The 26,063-nt window shown below is 42.4% G+C and overlaps 1 protein-coding gene across 2 annotated transcripts in view; it reads right to left on the bottom strand.

Moving 5' to 3' along the window:
• MAP3K5 (mitogen-activated protein kinase kinase kinase 5) overlaps positions 1-25,786 on the bottom strand; it is a 207,607-nt gene extending 181,821 nt beyond the window's left edge. For both annotated transcript variants that reach the window (XM_040449077.1, XM_040449078.1), the window contains exon 1: positions 24,922-25,786. In XM_040449077.1, coding sequence (XP_040305011.1) covers positions 24,922-25,345 — 424 coding nt within the window. In that variant the 5' untranslated portion in view covers positions 25,346-25,786. The remainder of the gene's footprint in view (positions 1-24,921) is intronic.
• Positions 25,787-26,063: the final 277 nt, after the last annotated feature.

Here is a 26,063-nt window from a genome sequence, read left to right as displayed (position 1 = left end):
CCAATAAAATACTGCAAAAGTAATGTTCTCAGAACTTTGAAAGCAAAACGCATGAGAACTGAGAGCTTCTACTCTTACCGTAGACATTCTCTCTCAGAATGCAAACACCATGTGAGAAGTCCAACCTGGCCATGTGGAGAGGCCGCAGGAGAAGAACTGACGCTCCCATAGATAGGCCACACCAACATCTGGTGATGGGAATGAGCCTTCCGGGACATTCCAACCCAGCCTAAGAGCCTAGATGACTACAGACCCAACCAAATTCACGTGAAATGGAAGAACCACCCAGCTGAACACAGTCGACGCACTGAATTGTGAGAGATTATAACAGGTTCTTTCAAGCCCCCTAGGTTTTGCACAGTTAGCAGCAACAGAGAAATGAATTACAGACCTCTTTAAAAAGGCAGGCAATGCTGTGAATATATAAATGTTGCCCAAGCACCTACTATGTGCCTGCTCCTTTCATATATGTTTTCTCAGTTAATCCTCAAAACAGTGGTAAAACACAGGCTTTCTCAATCCAGAGAGGACACGTGAGGCAGAACTGAAACACCAAGTAGGCCTCCTGACTCTAAAGCATGTGTTCGACCCTCTGCACCCCAGAAGCTGAGACACATGAGCTCTGTGGGGTCACACCCTCACTCCAAATCTGTCTCTTTGGGCACCACTATTGCCACATATCTGCTTCCAGGATCATGTGCTATCTTTCCTGCCACAAAATGCCCAGGCAGTGGAGCGCTTTTTAAACAGTATCTTAACAAAAGGTCAGAATTTATCTTTTTTTTTTTTTTTTTTCAGATTTCATCATTTGATTCCTCCCTTTAAAAATCAAATTTACATGGCAATTTGGCAACATAATAAAAGCACATCTAAAAACCTCTTGGTAGATTCCTGCATCAGATAAAGTGCTGGATTAAACAGCCTCTAAAGTCCTTTTCATTCCAACAGCCGAAAACCTGCCAGGCACTGTACAAAGCTCCTTACATGCACGACCCCATTTAACCCTCTCAACGGGCCCATAAGGCAATGACTGCTTCGCTCTCCATCTTACACATGGGAAAACTAAGGCTGAGAGAAGAACACAGATTCAGTAAGTGGCAGGGCCAAGAATCAAACATACAGGTGTGTCGGATCCACGGTCCATATCTTGATCATCCCAACATATGCCTTCCTTTCCTTTCCTAGGAAGATTTTATTTTATTTTTTCTGGTTCTCTGAGCAGTAGAGATATAAATCCTCAGTGCGAACATGCTCAGATTATTCACATTCCAAGAAACATTCCCTCTCCCATAGAGCCATCCCAGCTGCACCGCCGGTCATGAGAGAGGGCAAGAATCTTTCTGGTCTAGCATAAAACCATGGAAGCTGCAGGTGAAGCCAAGACCCGAGCCACCCCTACCCCCAACCCCAACTCCCCACACTGGAGAGTGGGAGCAGTCAGAGACTGGCCCCACGAACACCTCAATTGCAAATTGGACTGTTCTGCGGGACACATTTCTGAGTTGAAGCTCTAGTTTCTCTTTCACAACAAGACCAAGCAATAACTTGGCAAAGAACTGCCCATAGGATGACGTCTGGGATCACTTCATAATTTACAAGCAAAAATAGCTGGGGACCACTGATCTCATAGCCGAGTGGGTCAGTGCTGTGCTCCTGTTGTTCCAAACTTCCACACCTGCCATCCTTCGATTCACCTGTGGTAATGGACAGACTGGTAGATTATCTGGGGGTTTGATTCATTTCTTCATTACCAGACATGGCAGCCAGCAGCTAGGTTTTAGGGCACTGGGTTGTAGGATAACTGGCTCAACAAGACTGAACAGGTCAGAATTTGTGACTGGGAACAGAGGTCATTAAAATATCTGTAGAGGAAAGAGGATGTCAATGTGATGACTCAAGTAAGGGTAACATTTCTGAGGTTTCAAATCAAATCATGAGCATAGCGGAAAATTTCAATCTATGATAAACTCCATTTCCTCATCTAATATCTTAACACTGAGATGTTGAACCTGCAAAACAGAGTGCTAACCCACTCTTGCCCTAGAAATATTGACACACATGAGACTACTTTCAGAAAGAACATGAACTGTTAAGTAGGTTATAGACAAATTAACTTTCTGGGAAGTTTTTTCTCTCGTAAAAATCCGATTTTCCATATTTTGTATAAGAAACCAAATCACAAAGGACAAGTTTATCACCATAATGACCCTTTCAAGAAATATTTTGACTTTTCATATTTAAATACTTAAATTTCAGGTAACAAGCAGACAAAGGTAAGTAGGGATTCTCGTTTATTCTGGTCAGACTCTGTGAACATTGGTAATTCTAATAAGGATCAAACCCACTAGAAGGAAGGAAGAAAGGTAGGAAGGGAGCAAGGAAAAAAAGGAGAGAAAGGAAGGAAGGGAGGGAGGGAGGGGGAGAGGGAGGGAGGAAGTGATATCTATTTGCTCCTAAGTGTGATAAATGACAATAAATGCTCAAAACCTAAAAACCCTGCAGTCATGGTTCACTGTTCAATAGCCAAAAAATAAGAATCAGAAGTCAAGGCCAGTTGTCACGAAACCCAAGAAATGCAAAAGAAATAGAAAGAAAAGAATATCGGGGACAGTTAAAAATAGGAAGAAGACCCAACTGTCTTTTTTGCAGAAATCCCAAGCCAAAAATCCGTACGAAAATACAAGGGGAACAAAATAGCCAAAACAGTCTTTAAAAAGAACAAAGTTGGAGATCTCATATTTCCTTTACTTCCTTTTCAAAACTTAATACAAAGCTGAAGTAATCAAGACTATGTGGTACTGGCATATGGATAAACATATAACAAAATGGAACAGAATTGAGAAATAAACTCATACATTTATAGTCAAACGATTTTTGGCAAGGGTGCCAAAGAAAATTCAGTAATGAAAAAAGGAATGGTCTCTCCAACAAATGGTGCAGATACAACTGAGATCCACATGCAAAAGAATTGAAGTTGGACCCCTACCACACAGGATATATTAAGAATCAACTCAAAATGGATGAATGTCCTATATTCAAGAGAGAAAACTATAAAACTCTTAGAAGAAAGCATAGGTATAAATCATCATGACTTCACACTGGGCAGTAGTTTTTTATATAAGACATCAAAAGTATAAGCAACCAAAGAAAACATAGATAAGGTAGATTTCATCAGAATTAAAACTTCATGCTTCAAAGGGCACTAGTGCAGAAAATGGGGGGAAAAAAACCCAAAATAGAAGGAACTATTTACAAATCAAGTACCTGATAAGGGATTTATATGCAGAATATGTAAAGAACTATTACAACTCAACAATAAAAACACAAATTTGCGGGGCACCTGGGTGGCTCAGTTGGTTAAGTGTCTGACGTTGACTTAGGTCATGATCTCATGGTTCATGAGTTTGAGCCCCATGTCAGGCTCTGTACTAACAGCACAGAGCCTGCTTGGGATTCTCTCTCTCTCTCCCTCTCTCTCTGCCCCACCCCTGCTCACTCTCTCTCTCTCTTTCAAAATAAATAAATAAACTTTTTAAAAAAAGACAAAGTTTAAAATGGTCAAAAGATCTTAATACATAGTTCCCCAAAGATGTACAAATGGCCAATAAGCCCATGAAAAGATGCTCAACGTCATTAGTTATCGGGGGAATACAAATGAAAACCACAAAGAGGTACCACTTCATACCCCCTAGAATATCTAGAATCAAAAAGCCAAGAACAAACATTAGTTAAGAATGTGAATAAATGAAGCCTTAATTCATTATCGGTGGTACCAGAAAATGCTACAGACACTTTAGAAAATGGCTTAGTGATTCCTCAAAATATAAGCATAGAGTCACTATGTGAATCAGCAATCCCACTCCTCGGTATATAATCAAGAGAATGAAAAACACATGTCCACCCCAAATCACGTACATTGTAGCTTTATTCATTACAGCCCAAAAGTAGAAACAAGCTAAATGCCCATCAACTGATGAATGGATAAACTAAATGTGTTAAATACCCATGCAAAAAAATAGAATTCAGCCAAAGAGTGAAGGATTGACACTTGTTACAACATGAGTAACACTTGAAAACATTATGCTAAGGGAAGGAAGCCAGGCACAAAATGCCACATATTGTATGATTCTTCTTCTATGAGATATCTAGAATAGGCAATTCATACAGAGAGAAAGTGGAATAGCAGTTGCTAGTGGCTGGGAGGGGAACGTGGGAGTGACTGCTAAGGGGTGCAGGGTTTATATCTGAGGTGATGAAAATGTTCTGGAATTAAATATTGGTGATGGTTGCACACTTCGTAAATCTACTAAAAGCACTGAATTTGGGGTGCCTCAGTTGCTTAAGTGTCCAACTCTTGATTTTGGCTCAGGTCATGATCTTGTGGCTGGTGAGTTCAAGCCCAGCATCAGGCTCTGCACTGACAGTGCAGAGCCTGTTTGGGATTCTCTCTCTCCTGCTCTCTCTGCCTCTCCCCTGTGCATGCTTGCTCTCGGCTCTCTCTCTCTCTCTCTCTGCGTCAAAAATAAATAAATAAATAACATAAAAGAAATAACTAACGTAGTTCTGACTATGCCATGAGCAAATATTAAGTGATATTTAAAGAAATATTATGGTTGTAAATTTCACTTAGCTCACATACTGTTTCCTCATATCAATCATAGTACATTGGAATTCAGATACATTGTTTTCCTACTTCATACAACAAAATAAATTCAAGATGGAGGAAGGAGTCAAGAGTAAAAAGAAAATCTATTAAACTTTCTATAAGAACAGACAAATGCATAATCCTCAGATCTATGTATGAAGCAAGAACTTGCACTTAAAAGCAATAGCAGGGGGCACCTGGGTGGCTCAGTCGGTTAAGCATCCGACTTCAGCTCAGGTCATGATCTCATGGTTCGTGGGTTCAAGCCCTGCATCAGGCTTCATGCTAATGGTATTCTCTCTCTGCTTGGGATTCTCTCTCTCTCCCTCTCTTTCTGCTCCTTCTCCCCACCTCTGTCTCAAAACAAACAAATAACATTTAAAAAAAGAAAGAAAGAAATCTAGCACAGGATTCTGGTTCTGAAAACTGAGTGCAATGTAGTAAAATGTTAGGAAGGAGAAGAGGAGACCAGTTTCTAAGGGAAATGAGTTAGAGGTACCTGTGCAACAGCAGGTGTGTGCTGTGCACCAGATGGTTAAACCTACAGCTTTCCAGGGGCAGGGGGGTAGGGCCTGGGCTAAAAAAGACATACTCAGGAGACATCTGACACCAAAAAAGGGCATTTTCATTCATTTCACATGAACAAAGGAAAGAAACCTAGCTGGTCTGCTGCTGGAAAACTATATAATTAATCTTTCCACCCTAATCTTTTTATTGTTATAATTACCACTGTTACTACTATTATCAAAAAAGATTCTGTACTATCTCAACAACTCAGTATTTAAAAATATGTTCTCTCTGGAAATGCTCTTTTAGAAAATTCAAGTTTCACTCTCAGAACTGATTTTCAAGATAGGTTATCAAAGGTTTGGCTCTGTAATGGTCTCCTATTATAAAAAAAAGGGGGTGGGGGCAGGGAGACCTCAGTCCTTAAAGTTATTCTTTATTTTTAATGTTTATTTATTTTGAGAGAGAGAGACAGAGTGCAAGCGGGGGATGGGCAGAAAGAGAGGAAGACACAGAATCCAAAGCAGGCTCCGGGCTCTGAGCTGTCAGCGCAGAGCCCAATGCAGGGCTTGAACCCATGAACCATGAGATCATGACCTGAGCCAAAGTTGGACACTTAACTGACTGAGCCACCCAGGCACCCCTCCTTAGAGTTATTCTTAAATATACCAAAGTTTTCTAACCAAATGTGTCCCTTCCCTCTCCCATTTTGGTAAGTGTGGCACCTAAGTCTCCCTCTGAAAGGGAGTGTCATCAAAAACATCAGCCAACACTGTGTTCCTCTCTGTATGCAGGAGGTATGAAAGATAAGGCTTGGGGTGGCTCAGTCCGTTGAGCATCCGACTCTTGATTTCAGCTCAGGTCATGATCTCGCAGTCTGTGGGATCGAGCCCCACATCAGGCTCCATGCTGACGGCACAGAACTTACTTGAGATTCTCTCTCTCCCTCTGTCTCTCTGCCCCACCCCTGCTTGTGAGTGCACTTTCTCTCTCGCTCTCAAAATAAATAATTTCAAAAAAAGAGATACAGTTCAAGGGAGGTGATTCCAAGTTAAGCCACTAAAAAAGCAGCAGTAAATATTCAGATAATATTGTTTTTGAGGAGGAGGGAGCTTCTTTGGGAATGGACGATGAGTACAAATGAGCATACACATATGGAGCGAGAGTAACTTCAGGCCAACCCAGGGTTTACTGTAGTGATCTAGTCAGAGCAGCCTCCCCTCCACGAGTGGTTTGGAACCTAACAAGAAGAAAGCCACAAAAGTAATCGGAGTTTTGTGGGGCACCTGGGTGGCTCAGTCGGTTAACCATCCGACTTCAGGTCAGGTAATGATCTCATGGTTAGTGGGTTCCAGCCCCACATCAGGCTCTGTGCTGACTGCTCAGAACCTGGAGCCTGCTTCAGATCCTGTCTCTGTCTCCCCTACTCGTTTTTTCTCCCTCTCCAGAATAAAATAAACACTAGAAAAAAAGTTTTTTTTCAAGTTTTCAGAGTTTTTTAAAAGAGTGTTTCTACTGGAAGTTTACAAAGTGAGATGGCATTCAGCAAAAAGGTCTCCTTTTAAAAAGGAATCATTTTTCTTGTAAGCAGCCAGTGTTAAAAGCAATGAAGTGTTTCAAGTGGCTGAGAAAACAGTTGGTCCCAATTCTCATTTTTTAGTTTCAAAAGCCTGTGAAGGGGTGCCTGGATGGCTCAGTTGCTCTTGATTTTGGCTCAAGGTCATGATCCCAGAATCATGGGATCGAGCCTCACTCATGTCAGGCTCCACACTGGGCTTGGAGTCTGCTTGATTCCCTTTTTTCCTTTCTTTTCTTTCCTTTCTCTCTCTTTCTCTGCCCCTCTCCCATGCTCATTCTCTCTCTCCTTAAAGATAAAAAAAAAAAAAAAAAAAGCCTGTGAAATCTGCCCACTGGAAACAGATGAATGAAAAACTTCCCTAGCCTAAGCATATCCATTTTCTTAGTGAACACCTTCACTTCCTCAACCAGTCCTCCACTTCTGTAAACTGAGTTCAACTGGTAAAGAACCCCTAACACAAGCTCTATCACTGTGAATTCAAATTTATCTAAGTTACAGAACAAGGAAAAGCAATTCTATTTTCAGCTAATTCCAATTAGCAAGAAAGCAAGCACATTTACAAAAGGCCATGCTCTGAAGTTCTTTCTCAAAGAAAGGGGTTGGGAATCTGTATTCCACACTCCCACAGGAACAATGGTAAATGATTCCTGAGCACCTAAAGGCTACCTGAGCACGTTCTGTCCCTGAGGCACAAACCTCTACAGCAGGACCAGGCTGGGCACCTCCTCCCTGAGCAGAGTTCTGGCTTCCAGAGACCTATACTGCCTTCTCTTTCTGCTTCTCTTCCCAACACATTTCTTTAAATAATGCTTTTCATTATGTGCCTCCCATTGTCCACTCCAGACGCTATCCTGACAGTTACCAGCACCTGCTTTCCTGAAACCGCTCTGACAAAAGTCATCTGGGATTTTCTAGCCTTGTTCAGTTATTTCTTTGAAACAGTCCCTTTACTAGCTCACTCTCCTCTTCTCTCTCTCTTCCTCTCTCTGAACTCTCCCCAATCCATTGTCCTACCTCCTGACTACTTCTCTTTCTCACTAGTTGATGCCTTCTTCTGTGCATTTTTAATGTTGGTGTTTTTGGGGGTTCCATAATAGGCCCTCTTTTTATTCTACCTCTTTCTTATGGGAAGACTCGCTTGTTCCCGTAATTTAACAAGCCTGACACATAATAAGTGGTTTCAGCGTTACCCCTCAAAATCAACTTAAATATCACCTCCTGTCCAAAGCCTGAGCCAACACTCTTTTCTTCCCTAGAAGAATCCTGTCATTTGTGTTCTCAAAGTACTTTATACAAACCTCCAGTATAGAGATCAGCGCAACCGACGTTTATAGGCTGGTCTCCTGCACTAGATTGTGAGTTCCTCAGGGAAGAGTTGATTTCATTGAATTCTATTCTATGGAGTCATTAAGTGTGATCAAGCACATATCTACAGCTCAAGCTCAGACACTGAAGGCCTAGGGGACGTCAGGATTCATAAAAGGTGATCTTTGCCATTTAGGAGTTTAACTCACAGTTAACTAGGAAAGGCAGACATCAAAACCAGTAAGTAAACACGAGGAGGGGAAAGTGCAATATTCATTCATTCAACCCATCAATATGTATCAAGCGTATCAAGTGCCTACTATGTGCCAAGTACTGTATTAGGTACAAGAAATACAGGATAAACAAGACAGATAAGGAAAAGGGAGGTGGAATCATATTATAACCATCCCTTAAATATCCTAACACTCACTGTTCCTTCTATGTCAGACCTTCCTAACAAAGGCTTTTTCCTTATCCTGTAACACTGGACTTGATTTTTTCAGTTGTTCCTTCTCAGGCATTTCACCTATGAGGCAAAATTTATGGAGCAATAGCCTTTTTTTTAATATCCCTCAAAGAATCAAGTGTGCATTGGATACTGAATCTTTAATATCCTTGAAAGAATCAAGTATGCATTGGATACTGAATCGGAGCTTATTTAGGCTTTTAAGAAATTATTTTAAGAGATAAAAGATAGGGGCTACTAACATAAACATGCAATAAAAATATTACACAGATTTTAAAAAAATTTTAAGGTTTATTCATTTTTGAGAGACTGAGAGAGACAGAGTGCAAGAGGGGAAGGGGCAGAGAGAAAGGGAGACACAGAACCTGAAGCAGGCTCCAGGCTCTGAGCTGTCCGCACAGAGCCCAACACGGGGCTCGAACTCACAAACCGTGAGACCATGACCTGAGCCAAAGTCAGACGCTTAACTAACTGAGCCACCCAGGAGCCCCGTAATATTAAACAGATCTTAAAGAAAGAATAAGAATAGGAAGATAATAGTTCCAGGACTATTCTTAGCTTAAATGAGTAAGAATGTGAAGCTTAAACTCAGAAATAACCAAGCAATATTCTGGATTCGGGAAGGAATTTCTCGGGTGAGCACATATTAGGTACATATTTTGGTTCAAAAGTTGGGCAATACTTCCTTCTATGGCTAAAGGAAACAATTACAAGTCTTGAAAAGTTAATTCTCACAGACTAACCGGAAGGTCATCAGAAGCTTATCAGCCAGTGCAGATCTTAAATTGAGCTTCTAGCATTTAGATCAGGTAACTGAAAACTGAAAGCAGATTAAGGCCTTGGACTCTCCAATCATAGCCTATTTCTCCTTTAATGCTCTCAGAAAATCTTCTCAAATTAAATGTGGCTTATCCTCTGACACAGCAGTCTGTTTAGGTAACATGCTTTTACTCCCTTGACAAACCAACAAGAACAAACCCCAAAAAGTGGAATTTGAAGATAGAAAAATCATGGCTGCATAACATATCTGCCTCTGCAAACTTATTCCAATATATCTAATGGTATTTTCAGAGGAAAGCCCAAATCTATGATGTAGCAGTGGTCTGGGAAAATCAAGGCATGACAAGATATAAATACCACAGTACAGGGGCACCTGGGTGGTTTAGTCGATTAAGCGTCCGACTTCAGCTAGGGTCATGATCTCACGGTTCATGAGTTCAAGCCCCATATGGGACTCTGTGCTGACAGCTCAGAGCCTGGAGCCTGCTTCAGATCCTGTGTTCCCCTCTCTCTCTGCCCCTCCCCTGCTCATGCTCTGTCTCTTTCTCTTTCAAAAACAAATAAACTTAAAAAATATATATTAAAAAAATAAATAAATGCCACAGTACAATTTTGCTTCAAAATTTCTAAGCAGCTTCACAACACAGTACCAGTAGCTTTTTCATGAACAGCTCTCTTGCTTCTGGGACCACCTGAGAATGGCATCTGGCCCTTCTGGGCCTACTTCAGATTAAAAATGAATGGAAATACATAATAAGAATGAGCTATAAGACTGGATAATCAAAAGATTATCCATCAAGAAGAATGTTCACTATATACTTAACAAGGTGAAACCTGCTTCTTTACTAAAACCTGACTAAATGCAAAGTTCTGAGCTCCATGCAGCTTGCAAAGTGTGAGGCAGTGCTTCCCTCGAGTTTACCTACATTTCAGCAAACAGTTAATGTGTCAATGTTGGAGGTAAACCAGGAAGATATAGCACTATCCTAATTTTAGTTCTAACTGCATAAGAGATTGGCTGAAGTAGAAGAGTGTCACTCTTATGTTATCAAGGTTTTACCTTCTCAACGATTTCATAAATGGGCACAAATGAGCCACAGGTAACAACAGTTACAAATGTAGCCATAAAACTCCATGAAGGTTACTTAAGCTCAGTCACCTACAAATTCTTGTTGGGAGTTGTCTGCCTTTTTCCTTCCTTAATTCTGTCTTCAACAAAGAATCAAGAACAGAAGGATCCTAGGAGCACCTGGGTGGCTCAGTCGGTTAAGCAGCTGACTTCGGCTCAGGTCATGATCTCGTGGTCCGTGAGTTCGAGCCCCGCATCGGGCTCTGTGCTGACAGCTCAGAGCCTGGAGCCTGTTTCTGATTCTCTGTCTCCCTCTCTCTGACCCTCCCCCATTCATGCTCTGTCTCTCTCTGTCTCAAAAATAAACATTAAAAAAAAAATTAAAATAAAAAACAAGAACAGAAGGATCCTGTCTAAACTTTTAAACTTCCCATAAATCCAGGCAAGACAATCCCTAACCCTGTCATTAATAAACCCTGATGAATGTTAGCAGCTTTTTTTTAATGTTTATTTATTTTTGAGAGAGACAGAGTGAGAGAGGGGGAGGGGCAGAGACAGAGAGGGAGACACAAAATCCGAAGGAGGCTGCAGGTTCTGAGCTGTCAGCACAGAGCCCGATGTGGAGCTTGAACCCACAAACTGTGAGATCATGACCTGAGCCAAAGTCAGACACTTAACTGACTGAGCCACCCAGATGCCCCAAATGTTAGCAGCTTCTAAATGCTCCTGCAATCTGTCTTCTTAATTAGGGTATCTTGGCACCTAATTCATTTCTTCAAAAGAATCTAAAAGTGAACTTTGTAAACATACTATATTTATGATAAGTATGAGTCTTTGTCACTTATACCTTAGTGGGACACAAATTAATCAAAATACTTCCAACTCTGCCACTCATTTGAATATATGTTGAATGGACTATTAAACACTAACAGAATATTCTCAGAAATTAAATGTTAAGTCAAAGGCATAAATGACTGCAGAGATTTCGCAATGCTGACAACCCTTAATTTCAGACTTTGGGAACAATGCAAGTCTGCTGGTAGACATTCCAATAACCTCAGCAGCATCAGTGCTCGGGTAACCGACCCGTATATCATAGTTAGCGATTAAATGAATTTTCTATATTACTGATTTTATAAAGGAAGAGAAGAGTCTAAGGCTTTGTTAAAAGTCTATGCTAGCATTTCCTTTCCAATTTTATTTCATATTTACCAACTGCCAAGTGTACTTCAGGCACCTAAAATATTGGCAGTGCTAAGTTGCTTGGCAAGAAACGTCAAGCCAACTATTCTTGTCATAACTCACGTGCAAGATACAACATTGTTCTCTAATTTCACTAGATCAAGCCAAGCAACTTGTACCCCAACCGTGCTTTGCAACTAATTATACACACAGACACACATAAAGTTTTAAAGCTAGACTCCCTACTCCTTCCAATTGCCTACAAACCTTTTCTTCCTCTGATGGCATATAAACAGTAAACACTGGGCCAGTCAGTATATCTGGGAAACTGTCCAGGACTTAATTTTGAAAAACTAAAATCCTATTGCCCATACCTAAAGTATCTGAATTTTCACTCAATCAACCAAAGCTAGGTTCCCAAGACCCAATTCCTAAAAATCTAGGAACTGTTGTCTTGGTGGAGCTAACAAATAGCAACTGCATGAATGCGACTCAAAAATAATTACAAATGTTATGTAAAGTATAATTCATAAACATTGTTTAGAACCTTCAAAGGTAGCCCAGATTTCAACTTTTGTGATTTTTTTGTATATACCACAATACCGATATCGGTCTGAATCAACAGTGTATCCAATACATGCCTGCCTTTATTATCTAAATGAAATTTTGTCTGTTTATTATTCTCATTCTGGCCCATCCATTCAATAACTTGGCATTAAGGTTGATTATTTTCTGTCAACCAAAGGCCATATACCCTAGGCACCAACAATAAGCAAGTAGCACAATTTTATTATGAACTATAGGCCTAAAGAATATTAAGTTGAAAATGCTTCTGGCATATTTTAACGATCTAAAATAGCCTACATTTTTTTTCACAAAATGAAAAAACTAATACAAGAGAATTTACATATTGATCAAATTCCACTACTAGAAAAACAATATATAAGAAAAAAGGCTCCAAGTCTCAGGCAATAAGTCTACTTCCATAAAAGTCAGTATAAAAAAATTCTTCTTCATTAAAGAATTCTAAACACTCCCTTGGAATTCAATTTAATAAGATTTTTATCAATACTTACAAAAGATCTTAAAGGTGTTTAATAAAATCTGGGAATTTACCTAAATAATTTTCAGTATGATACTGATTTCATAGAAAAATAGAGAGCCTAACTCATAGTTTACAGGTGTGTAAGATTTTTATTTCCAATGCAGTCTCACACCTGTTATAGTAGTAATAAACATCATTCTCATGTGCACTGTTCAGTGAAATCACCCACATTATGAAGTCCTCAAAAATATTCTCTCGGGTGTTTTACTTACTTACTACGTAGAGCACCACTGTGCATCTGATAGGTTCCCAATAATTGTTTATTAAATTGTTGAATTTGGTGTAAGATCATAAAAGGCAAAAATTACACTATCTTAGCCTAATTTTGTGCGGACCTTAGAATGAAATCTTGCAGATTTTAAGCAGTCAACAAATGATTGCTGATGAGAAGACTGTAACGATGGGATTAACCATAATTTAAATGTTTCCAAATAGTTTATTTCTGAGAGAGACGAGAGCAGAATTACAAATGAATGGACTCTGGAATCAGTCTTAGGTTCAAACCTGGGTTCTGCCCCTGAGTGGCCATGTGACACGGGGCAAGGTGATAACCCTTGCAGGGTCTCAGTTTTCCCATATCTAAAATCACTCCCCTGATGCTGTTTGCCTCATAAAGCTTTTTAAAGATTGAAAATGATCCAGCATGTGGTGACGGACAGCACCCAGTACAACATAGCACATGATGTTCATTTGGGTATGACTTGCCTTAAATTACAAGACCAGAGTGAACTATTTGGCCTGTGGAATTCTACAGCGATTTTCCAGCCCTCTAAAATATTATAAGGATTTTTTTCCCTCCAAAAACTAAACCCATTTGGAGCAGTCGACATGACCGAAGTTCACATTAGTAACGATGACGATTTCCTAACAGGAGAGGGAAGCTGGGTTTGCAGACACTGCAGGCATCACCCTGGTGTATTTGCGATGTGGTTCTGGCCACAGGGTGTGTACCTCTTTTCACATCCGAAACCTAGGTGACTGACACCCTAATATACAATTTTTACATGTTTCCTGACCTGAAATAACCATGATTAGGAGCCTTAGGTTAAAAGGGGGATTCTGAGGCTTTCTCAGGGCAATCACAGCTTCAGATGGCAGAGCAGCTGAGAAGAGAAAAGAACAGACCCTTAAGAAAACCACAGGCATAGAGCCTGCTGAGAATGACCAACCTTCTGTGAAAAAAAGTCGTCAAATGGACTTTTGGAAATGGGTAAAAGAGAATACTGGGTATCCTTTCAGTGGAGGGCTGGCTTTGTACAGCCCATTCGCAGGGAACGATCTGATTTTTTTAATGATTATTTATTTTTGAGAGACAGAGAGACAGAGCATGAACAGGGGAGGGACGGGGGGGGGGGCGGACAAAGAATCTGAAGCAGGCTCCAGGCTTTGATCTGTCAGCATTGAGCCTGACGTGGGGCTTGAACTCACTAGCCATGAGATCATGACCTCAGCCAAAGTCGGACATTTAACCGACTGAGCCACCCAGGCACCCTGGAACTATCTGATTTTAAAAGGATGTGCACCTTTGATTGTCCTGCTAGTCATGAGAGTACATTTTACAATGCTTTTGGGATAAACATTAAATTGTGCAAAACTGATAGCAATGAGAATAATCCTTGTCCACAGCAATGTAAAGTGATTCCTGTTTGATAGAGATACAATTGATTTCCATTCTGTAGAAAAATAACTGCCAACATTTACACTTACTGATTTGCCTTACAGAACATTAGTCAGTTTTGCGTCTATTAGCAAATTCATTTCAGCGTTCCTGACTCTGTGTGTGTGTGTGTGTGTGTGTGTGTGTGTGTGTGTGCATGCATAATATCCACTCTTCAAAGTCTCCTTGAACTGACTTTAATATCTTACTGGTTTTTTCATTAAATAATGAGTTAATTAAATATTTAACATAGATTTACATTTGCAGAAAGCCACGATTTCAGATTTTTGAAAACCATAATTTAGCACTTCTGATGAAGAAAGCGTTTTTCCCAGGAAGTGAAATTTATGTGGCAGAAAGAGGCTTTTAGTTTTGTCCAGAATGATCTGTTTCTTTAAAAGGGTGCAAAAGAGAAGTGAAACAAATGTCAAAATGTTTTAACAGCTATTGTATTTAGGTAATGAATGAATGAGCATAAACTATTTTGTGTACTTTCTTTATGACTGAAATGTTTCGTAACTTAATATTTTTAAATATTTTGTAAAAATTAGTTAGAGGGTGCGTGGGTGGCTCAGTCAGTTAAACGTCCAACTCTTGATTTCGGCTCAGGTCATGATCTCAGGGTTCGTGGGATCCAACCCCATGTCAGGCCCCTTGCTGAGAGGGAGGAGCCTGGGATTCTTTCTCCGTCTTTGCCCCTCTCCCACTCATTCTCTCTCTCTCTCTCTCTCTCTCTCTCTCTCTCTCTCTCTCTCACACACACACACACACACACACAAAATAAATAAACATTAAAAAAAAAAAAGAACTAGTTGGGTGGAAAGAATGGGAGTGCATGTAACTTCTGACTTCTTTAGCATCAGTTTTTCCCATGGAAACAGATAAATGTGATAAGCTTCTATTTTTCTGCAGATCTACGCCTGCTTCTCTTTCATGACTCTTCACGCATCCATCACAGTAAGAGGCATATCAAAGGCAACTGATAAGTGCTTATGGAATTGAATTACTGAGAATACATGCTCTAACATTAGAGGAAAGTGACTCAAACTCAGGAGGCAGAATTTCTTAGGGAACCATGGAAAGAAACTCTCCCCAGGCTATGTTGTAAACCAAGCTCTTGGGTTCCCTCGAGAGAAAGGTTTGTTTTGGTCTACCCCTTGGCAGTCCTTCTGATGAACCATGTCCAGAAAATAGCCTACAATTTGCCTGGAGACAGCCCATTTATAGCTCCAGTCCAAGCAACTGGCAACCAGGACTCAGCCCAGGCTAGAAGCTCCCTCTTTGGTACTCATAGAGAAATGTCAAAGGGAGCTTTCTGATGGGCTATTTTATAAGATTATTAACTAGAAGTCACTGAAATTTGTTAGCAAGAGGAGACCAGAAGTCAAGTCTCGAGTCTCATGACCATGACTCTTCCTCATAATAATCCTACCACCATGGACTGAGATGTTAGCGCTGATCCTCTTAAATAGCAAATGTGCTTGGAAATGCTTTTCATGCAGGGGAAAGTGTGACATAGTGGAAAAACCACCTCAATCTAGAAGTCAGAAGACCTGAGTTCAACTCCTACTCAGCCATATGATTTATTCTGGCCAAATCACATATCCTCTCTAAGGAAGTGCTTCCTCAACTGTAAAATGTAGATAGTTACTTGGCCACATCTATTTATTTTATAGAGCTAATAAGATTAGCAAAAGAGGATGACATTGCACAGGACAACATATATTTATATTATCATTCTGATCTAGCCAAATAAAATCACCCGCACCCCAACATAACCAAACTATAAATTGAAAAATACCTAGCTGAAGGTAAAAGCATGGCCCCTGTCCAGCAGGAACCACACTCCTTGCCCTGGCTGCCCTGGCTGTAAGCTGATATTTATCACAATAAACACATGTAAAACCTTGGGTTGTGAGTAATGTGTTATGCGAGTTTTCCACAAGATGAGTAAACATTTCTAATAAAGTTTAACTCGATAAACAAGCGATGTCTCGTAACACAAGTAGTACGTGATGCCAAATGTCACATGATCATAACTGAGCCAATGGTTCTTGAAATTCACTTTGTTATACAAGTGCTTTGGATTACAAGCATGTTTCTGGGATGAATTATGCTCGCAAACCAAGGCTTTACTGTATTAGAAAAATTAATTGTGACACAAAGACGTATTTGACATGTAATAGTCTGGGTTTACTTCTCCTTAGATGACTTTTTTTTATTATTTAAAAAAATTTTTTTTAATGTTTTTGTTTTTGAGACAGAGAGAGACAGAGCATGAGTGGGGGAGGGGCAGAGAGAGAGGGAGACACAGAATCTGAAGCAGGCTCCAGGCTCTGAGCTGTCAGCACAGAGCCTGACGCGGGGCTCGAACTCACGGACTGTGATCATGACCTGAGCTGAAGTCGGACACTTAACCGACTGAGCCACCCAGGCGCCCCCTCCTTAGATGACTTTTTAATAAGAAATAGGGGTAACCAAGATTTCTAAAGGAGAATGAAATCTTTGGCTTAGGCAAATACCTGGTTTGACATGGTTTGGAGTCAAAGAACACATGGCCTGAAGTTCATGGATACTCATTCGGGTGGCTCTCCTAGGAGTTCTTAGAAGCAACTAAAAGTGTTGGAGAATAGTGATATAATTGGCCACAACCATTTTAAGAGACTTGCTGTACAAAGAAATATAACTTCCTTTCTGTATGAATCATGTACCAAAGGCAACTGCTTTCCTCATTGTTGATGACCTACCATAACAGAAAATGTTTGCTTGTAATGGAATGTTTTCTGTCACCTTGTACAACCTGTGGCATTTAAGTGACACAGATCAGCTCTGCTATGAATTTTAGCAGGAGATGCTGTTAACATTGAAATTTTCTCTTCTCCCTTCTGTCTCCCCTAAGAAAATTACCACGATGTAGTCTGCATTATGTATGTCTTCGTTTTTGTTTTCTTTTGAAAAAAAAAAAAAAAAAAAAAAAACAACACTATAAAATAAAACTTACATAAGAGGCAAGTACTCACTTTAAAAAATTTTTGGAATAATTAGGTAAGACCTTCAGAATCAGCACTGTCTTATACCCTTTCTCCTTTTCCAACAATCTGGCACATATTTTGATCAGTTTCTTTAACTAACATCACCAGCCAGAGAGAAAAGCTAATACATTAAAACAGCTAAGGAAACCAATGTATTAGTATCACCAGTAGATTTTTTAAGTTTTACAATTTTGCTTTGCTTTCCTTTTTTGTTCTTATATACTGCTAATAAAATTTACTAATTTAATCTTGCTCCCTGATAATAATGGTATCTTTCTTAAATATGGCCTGTCTCCCCACTTACCTATATCCAAATTATGGGACGACAAGGCTGTTTTCAAGAAGCACCCTTCCCAAGGCTGTGGGTTCCGGATTTCTTCCCGCCATTCACAGAGCTGTGGGTTCCTGCAACACTGCTCCCCCGCCCCTCCATTTACCACACTCTCAACTTCCATCTCGGCCCACGCAGAGTGGAGTGGGGTCTGAAGGGACTACTTGGGGCAACAACTTGGAAAGCAGAAACAACTGATACCTGTTGGTGGAGATTTGCACATTCATTGGGCTTTGCGCGTGTCAATCCCCCACTGCTTCACAAAGAAGCCCTGAACCAATTTTATCCTGCAAGCCTGAAACGGGAACTGAACGGGCCTCTACCCAGGGCTCTGAAACAGGAAGCAGGGGACAGTCCCTGTAGCCACCAGAGGGGAACTGACCTGTAGCAGAAAACTCCCAGAAGCCTGGCGGGAGCCAGTGCCACTGGTGAGACAAGGCTACACTGTGCACTTATAATTAGGCTTCACCTAGAGGTGCAACCCACTCAAACTACCAACTGATGAATGTCTCAAGCAGACCAAAGGTGACCACACTGAGGAAAGAAATCAGGATCCCAAGAACCTGGAAAGCAGGGCAGTCACGACAATCGGCAGTTGACAACGTGGGGTAAGAAACGAGTGCTCTAAAAACATTTATTTTTGTGCTTCGGGATTTTCTTTTTAATTTTACTTTTTTCCAATTTTCTAGTAATACCCTTTTTGGAAAATTATAACTGACCAGTCATCCAAAAACAAAACAAAACAAAACAAAAGAGGAAGCCTGGGGCTCTGCATTCATAGTGGGCAGTCAGCAACTGTCCTAGTAATATGCCAGCAAAAAGTTAAAAGCCCAGAGAACAGCCATGTATGGAGCACCACCGGGATTTTTTTTTTTTTAAATACCTTCTTAACCAGAGGTTTTCCTTATGAGTTTGTCTCTGTTTGCTCTACTGATAGTTTTGCTAAGGCTTATTTCTTGCACAAAGAAGCAGTGACTTAGTATGAAGGGACTAAAAGGTGGTTTAGATCAGAGGTTGCCAAAACATTGCTCTGTTGATTGGTAACATCAAGTTTTCACTCATCCTTGGGGAAATGGAGAAAGAAGAATAATAGTGAGTTTTCTCATACATTTACTATATGTAAAGAACTGTTCTTTATTCTAAGGTTATGCCTTTCCTAATTGAATACAAAAATGTCTTTTCTCTTTAAGAAATCGTAGCAGTAAGTGACTGGTTGCCGAGTTTTCTGTCCTTCTCTATTCAATATCCTTACTTGGGAACATTAAAGGTCGACAAACACATGTCGGTTTTCCAATTTTTTTTAACTGGTCCGTGGGAACCACTATTTAAGAAATGCACTGACAGGGCAGAGCCAGCTTCAGATCTTCTGTCTCCCTGTCTCTGCCCCTCCCCTCTCTGTGTCTCTCAAAAACAGTAAAACATAAAAATCAGTTATATATAAAAAAGAAATACAGATTTCACCCTCTCCCTCAAAGTATATGAGGCTATGTATACCAAAGCATCCCTGGATTTAAAAGTAGAAAATGCAGATTGGGCTAGAAGACTTCTCAGTCTGGGATAGACAGGAGACAAAGGTTGTGTTTGTTTTGCTTTTTATCAAATAAGACTGGAAGTCTTGCTGGGAGCAAGTGGAACCAAAGCCCAGAAAGTTCAGATGCCTCTCCAATGACATAACCTAAATGGGTAACTTTCATCCTGACCCGAGCAAAGCAGAAACATAATACACATGAGAATATAAAAACTAAGTCTTACCATTTCAACCAGCATGTGTTTCCTTCCTGTTTTCCATGGGTACTACAGGGTGAAGGGCTGAGGAAGAGACTGCCATCTGCAGTAAGCCTGGTGAGGACCCCGGTGGATGAGGGAGTGAAAAGCCTGGAGCAGAGCAATGGTCCTGGGTCTCACATCAACAGGACATTGAGAGCCATAATTATAAGGTCAGGAGGGCGAGAAGCTTGAAAGAGGTGAAAGTGTTAATGCATCCCCTGCTGGCATTACTTCTTGGCCAAGTCACCAAGGGTCAAGTCCCCTACTCAGTCTCCCTCCTCTCCCTGCAGCCTTCCAAGCCTTCCTTTGTCCTCTATGTCACCATATTGCCTCCTCTCATCCTCACCAATCCAAAGAGATGTTCCTACATCTGGCCAGATGCTACCAGAAACTAGATGAAAGCAAAAGTGACTGGGTCTAACATAAGGAAAGCTATGTTCAAAGTCCCAGTTTTCAGTCCTAGGAACATAATTTTCCAGAATGTTTAAAGTGGTGAGTAGGTTTTGGGGTGTCTGGATGGCTCAGTTAGTTAAGCATCCGACTTTGGCTCAGGTCATAATCTCACAGTTTGTGGGTTCGAGCCCCACGTCAGGCTCTGTGGTGAAAGCTCAGAGCCTGGAGCCTGCTTCAGATTCTGTGTCTCCCTCTCTCTCTCTGCCCCTCCTCCTCTCAAGGTCTGTCTCTCTCTGTCTCAAAAATAAGAAAGAATTCTTCTTTAAGAAAAATAAAAAATAACGTGGTGAGTGGGTTTCATATTTCAAGTACACTGAGTTAACAAGGCTTCTCACAGGCTAGTCCCAGAATCTAAGCAACACCTCTAAGCCTGTTTCTAAACAAAGTGTGCTCCCGGTTCCAAGCAGCAACTTTACGTCATTTCACCTGAATGAACGAATATAATCTCTTTATGGTTCAGTTTCCTTACAATCAAAAAGGGGGGAACAATAAAGCCTACTCTAGCTATACTTCACAGAACTGATGTTCATTAAAAAAAAATTTTTTTGAGATGCTGTCAGATGGAACTGTCTACCTGAACGGAGTAGCTCTGTATCACTAACGTATCACTGCCATCTCTTCACTTTTATAGAAACTGACTGCCTACAGTGCAGGGGGCTGGGAAGGGGTGTTGTTAGCTTGCCATTTGCCATCTGTGAGTAATAGTCTCATACACGTAAATATGACGATTTTCACAAAAGCTTCGATAGAACATTAGTTTCCTCTCAGAACAGAATGAAAGAGAGAATGACAAGTGTAGTCAAAGAATGAACTAGATTATGGTTAAACAATAATCAAATAGGGAAAAGCTTCAACTGCCATCTATTCTTTAAAAAGACCCTGGTACACACAGATAGGGAAAAGCTGATAAAAATGTAACCCAGCTTTAAGTTCTTGTCCAGTCCAGTAAACTGAGCTGTTCCAAGTTAAGTAGCCCTTATTCACCCTTCCAACTCAGTTCAGCTGTCACCTCTGAACCTGCCCTCCCCCTAGTTTGACTCTAGAATATCTCCTGGGACCCAAGGCATTCTGTAAGGATCTTCGCAGAGGCCTGCTGCAGCCAGGCTTGATGTCTGCCCTTTCCACTCACCCTGAACTCCTTGAGGGGCCGAGGATATGATATATACAAGCAGTTGATTCACCTCTAAGGACTGAAATAAGTCATTTGGTATTAATGTAATTTATGTATATAAATGTATGTATTTATATATAACGTATAATGTAATTCATTTTGTATTAATGTAATTTTAAAGTACAGAATTTAACAGAGCAATTATTCTAACCTTCCACTCTTTTTGGAGATTTAAAAAAAACTTGTAACATTTATTTATTTTTTAATGTTTATTTATTTTTTGAGGTGGGGGGGCACTAGTGGAGAAGGGGCAGAGAGAGAAGGACAGAATCTGAAGCAGGCCCCAGAGGCTCTGGGCTGTCAGCACAGAGGCCGACACAGGCTCTAACTCACCAACCAAGAGATCATGACCTGAGCCAAAGTCAGACGCTTAACCAACTGAGCCACCCAGGTGCCCCTATTCATTTAGTTTTGAGAGAGAGAGAGAGAGAGAGAGAGAGAGAGAGAGAGTCTGAGCAGGGGAGGGACAGAGAAAGAAACAGAGAGACAGAATCTAAAGCAGGCTCTGGGCTCCGAGCTGTCAGCAAAGGGCCCGATGCGGAGGTTGAAGCCATGAACCATAAGATCATGACCTGAGCCAGAGTTGGATGCTTAACCAACTGAGCCACCCAGCATCCCACTTTGCTCCAAATTAGAGAAGAACCAAAGGCCAGAATCCAGATCTGGACACTCTTGTTCTGATGCTCTGTCCCAACATACCATGCTGCCCTACCTTTGCAAACTCGCGGGATTAAATGGGGGAATCCTAGAAATGTAGTTCTGGGCTCCTGGGTAGCTCAGTCAGCTGAGTGACCGACTGCGACTCAGGTCATGATTTCACGTTTTGAGTTTGAGCCCCACACTGGGCTCTCCACTGTGAGTGCAGGATCCTCTGACCCCTCTCTCTCCACCCTCCCCTCCTTGTGCTCTCTCCCTCAAAGATAAATAAACATCTAAAAAAATACTTAAAAAAAAAAAAGAAAGAAAGAAATTTAGTTCCATTTTCCCCTCCACATCAGACCCTTGTCAAGGCTACAGGCTTTCGGAGGAGATGAAGGGCTCTGTTCATAATTCCACACTTTGGAGAAGAGCCAGGATGAAAACTCAGATCTAACTTGAGGGACACTGCTCTTCTGAGTATATCTTGGGGATTCAATTTCCAAATGAAGGTAGTAAATGTAGGTAGAACAAAAGATAGCGTGGCACAGGGGCCAAAAATCTTGCCAGGCCTGTTTCTGTACAGCTTGCAACCTGAGAATGTTTTTTTTTTTTTTTTTACGTTTTTAAATGGTTGAAAAATAATTGAAAGAATAATTATTTTGTGAAGTAAATGAAAGTGAAATCTCAGGATTCACTAACAAAATTTTACTGGAACCCAGCCACAATCACTTGTTTAGGTACTGAGCTGGCTGCTGTCGTAACAACTACAGAGTTGAGTAGCTGTGAGAGAGACCTCCTGCAAAGTCTAAAATATTTGCCATCTGGCCCTTTACAGAAAAACGTGTCCCTGGTGGAGGAGGAGTAAGTGCTCTCTCAGAAATCAGAAGACAAGTTCGACCACCCTCAGACTCTCGGCAGCTCTCAGCTGAGAAAACCAAAGGGTTTGGCCAAAATTGCTACCATCATCATTCTGTCACATCTTCGGTGCCGAATGAGAGGGCTCAGAGTTCGTGTCACACACACGGGAAAGGGTGAAACTGGGGCCTGTCCAGGTTGAATGAAGCAGCAGATGAGATAGAGGTGGCTTGGAAACATAGGTCTTCCCACAGGGTGTCCTCCTCACTATTCCACACTGCCCCTGGATGGCTTGTGAGGTCCGTGGCAGCTCTCCATCACATGATTCCAAGACAGGGAGCTTCCTTTGACCCTGGGAGTAAATCAGCCCAGCTAAATGGGGGCAGCAAGGGCAAAGATGACCTTCGAGGGTCAGCCACCTGAAGTAGACTCCTGCATTGACCAGTTACCACCTCCGAGTCCAGGCCAGTCATGGAGCCCTTGGTTTTCCCCTCTAAGAAGGATAGGAAGTATTTCCTTCTCAGGCTTGTTTGCAGAATTTAGCAAGATACAGTTCAAGTGTCGGTTCCCTTGTAATCTTCCTCTCTCCCTTTCCCACAAACAGTATTTGGAGAATAAACAGTAAGTGAGCCTTGTTAGGAAACTTTCTTTTAAATTAGCTGAGAGTTTAAGATTTTTTTTTTTTTTTACAGAGTCTTATAAAAAATACTGAATCTATCTGTGCAATAAAAATAGGCTCAGTATTTGCTTGGGTGTTTTCCTCACATATCTTTCAGTTCTTTGAAGCTTCTTCCAAATTATAAGCCAAAAATAAGAGTGCTGTAATTTTTAGAAAAAGTTACGTGTATGCAATTTTTATAGCAAGTCACACAAAGAACTAAGCTATAATACATCATACTCATGTTCAGTTATGAAGACCAAGACTGTAAAAAAAATACCAGCACCAGAAAGCCCTAGTTTATTTAGTCTGGTTTCCTTAACATGAAGTTCTTCTTGTTCTTAAAATATTCAGCTTTGGCTGAATTCCAAGCTGACATAAGCCTACTTCAGGTGTTTTGAAGAGACTAAAGAGAATCAGAACTGAAAGCAAAATTGGAGAATAAAACCTTTTATGTGATCACAAATGCAAGAACCTTATTGTTTGAAACCACCATTAAATCAAATTTTCCGCCCACACTTACAAAAATAAATATGTATATATTCTCATACTTGGTTGCACAGGGTACTGAAGGTTAATTTCTTTTTTTTTTTTAATTTTTTTTTCAACGTTTATTTATTTATTTGGGACAGAGAGAGACAGAGCATGAACGGGGGAGGGGCAGAGAGAGAGGGAGACACAGAATCGGAAACAGGCTCCAGGCTCTGAGCCATCAGCCCAGAGCCTGACGCGGGGCTCGAACTCACGGACCGCAAGATCGTGACCTGACTGAAGTTTGACGCTTAACCGACTGCGCCACCCAGGCGCCCCTGAAGGTTAATTTCAATAGCATGTTACTATTCCTAACATTAGCCAACAGATAGCTAATTGCATCAGTCACTAGAACTGCAATGACACTTTCTGAAATCGGTGATAGGTTGAGAAGATTTTTATGGACTTTTTATGGATTATGCTAGCAATCACTTTAACAGCCAAGCTAATCTTAGTTATGAAAATAGCATATAGAATTTTAAACAGTGTTAAATTATGTACTTTCCAGCCCATCATGGTATATATGCGGTAATGAAAAAAAAAATCCTCTCAAAAGATACCACATAAGTTTAGTGCAAGCTACAAGCTTATGGCTTTTGGAAGTAATTCCTTGGAAGTTCAAATTGGTAAGACTGGAACATTCAAGCCACTAAACTTGTTAAAGTAAAATGACTTGGGAAGATCACGACACGTCATGCAAATTCGTATGGATACACTCTGTGAGCAGCGGGCTGCGTGGTTTCTGTACTTCCAAAACTACACAGAAAGAAACAAATGAGAGCGTCATCTAAAAGTCACAGGTATATATAGAAGGAAAATATGGGCCAAAAGTAACAGAAGAGAAACCAGAACACCAAATGCTGAAGGCCTGATTGGAGTAATATCTCGCCCTGTTGAAGAACTGAAAAGTTCTTTATTAGGACCGCAGGGACCCAGAGCTCCAGCGCGGGCCAGTGGGTGAGCCTGGCACAAACACACAGGATCTTGCACCAGCACCCACTCTCTCCCAGAAGCGGCGAGCGCTAGGAGCGGTCACGCAGCGCCGCTCGCTGCCCTTAAGGTGGGGCAAGAAGTAAATGAGTAGGAAGCACGCTTGGAGCCTAGTAAACCGTCCCCCCCCCCCCCCTGCTGCGGCCAGGGAAAACGTGGCCCCTGGCCGTGGAAGACGGGGAAGGGGTTGCACACGCACCTGCATTGTAGAAACGATCCAGCACCGCGGTTTCCCCAAAGTCCAGTTTACCAAAATGCACGGTCTCCAGGGTGGCGCCCACCGTCTCGCACGCCTCCCGCAGGCTCTGCAGGGCCTCGCTCTCGGCCATCACCAGCTGCCCCTGGCTCGCTTCGTTGATCACATATGCCACCGTGGTCCGTCGGCCGCCTCCGCCACCAGAGTTGCCCCGGCACCGGGTGGCGCTGCTCCCAGAGGTGGCAGCGGGACACCCGGTGCCCGGGGCGGCGGCACTCTCCACGTTCCAGAAGCTGCCCGGCGGCGGCGGTGGTAGCTGGCTCTCCTCGCCCTCGGCCGCCGCCGCCGCTGCTCCCCTCCGGCAGCTGCCGCCCTCGGCTAAGGGTGGCACGGAGAAAGTGATGCCCTCGCCCGCCTCCGCGCTCATCTCTCCCGGCCGGGCTGCGGCGGCGTCCCCCGCCCAGCCGCACCGTCTGGCCAGCCACAGCTCGGGGCTGCTCCGTGCGCGCCGGGCTAAGCAGCTGCCATCGCGAGTCGCGCCTTCCGCGCCGCGCCGCCGCCTCCTCTCAGGCGCCCTTTCCCCCGAAGGGACGCCGCTGCCCGGCGGCGGCTCGCCCCTCCTCGGCGCCTCCGTGGCCGCGCCGCTCGTCCGAGGCAGGGTGTAGAGTACAAGGGGTGGGGACGCCAGGTTGAGCGGGAAGGGACAGCGCTTCCTTCTCTTGGCGGGCAGACAAGTCGGCTCGCAAACCTGCGCCGCGGTGCAGCTGAAGGGCGCCGCGCTCGGGGTGCGGTGCGCCCTGGCCACCGGGCGCGCGGCCCCGGCTCCTTTGGTGCCGGGCGCTGGGAGGAGCCGGGGAGGGTGCCCGCTGGGTGGGGAGCTACCTGGCCAGCACCTCACGGGCGGGCAGGCTCTCCAAGCTGCGTCCCGGAACAGCAGCAGCCGCAGCCGCAAGGACCCGCCTCCCTCCTCGGCGGCAGCTCCCCTTCATCTGCTCTATTTCCTCCTCCTCCCCTGGCCTCGTTTCTCCACCGAGCGCGCCTGGGCCGCTGCGTCCGAGCGCCAACCTCGCCGCGGGAGTCTCGCCGCTCTTGCAGCCGCTCGCCCTGTCGGCCACCGGCTTCTGCCGCCCACTCGTCGCGGCACC

This window comes from Herpailurus yagouaroundi, unplaced genomic scaffold, assembly GCF_014898765.1.
Source record: "Herpailurus yagouaroundi ecotype Mexico unplaced genomic scaffold, PumYag 198, whole genome shotgun sequence".
Taxonomy (NCBI): Eukaryota; Metazoa; Chordata; class Mammalia; order Carnivora; family Felidae; genus Herpailurus; species Herpailurus yagouaroundi.
This window is presented reverse-complemented; position numbering and strand designations above follow the sequence as displayed.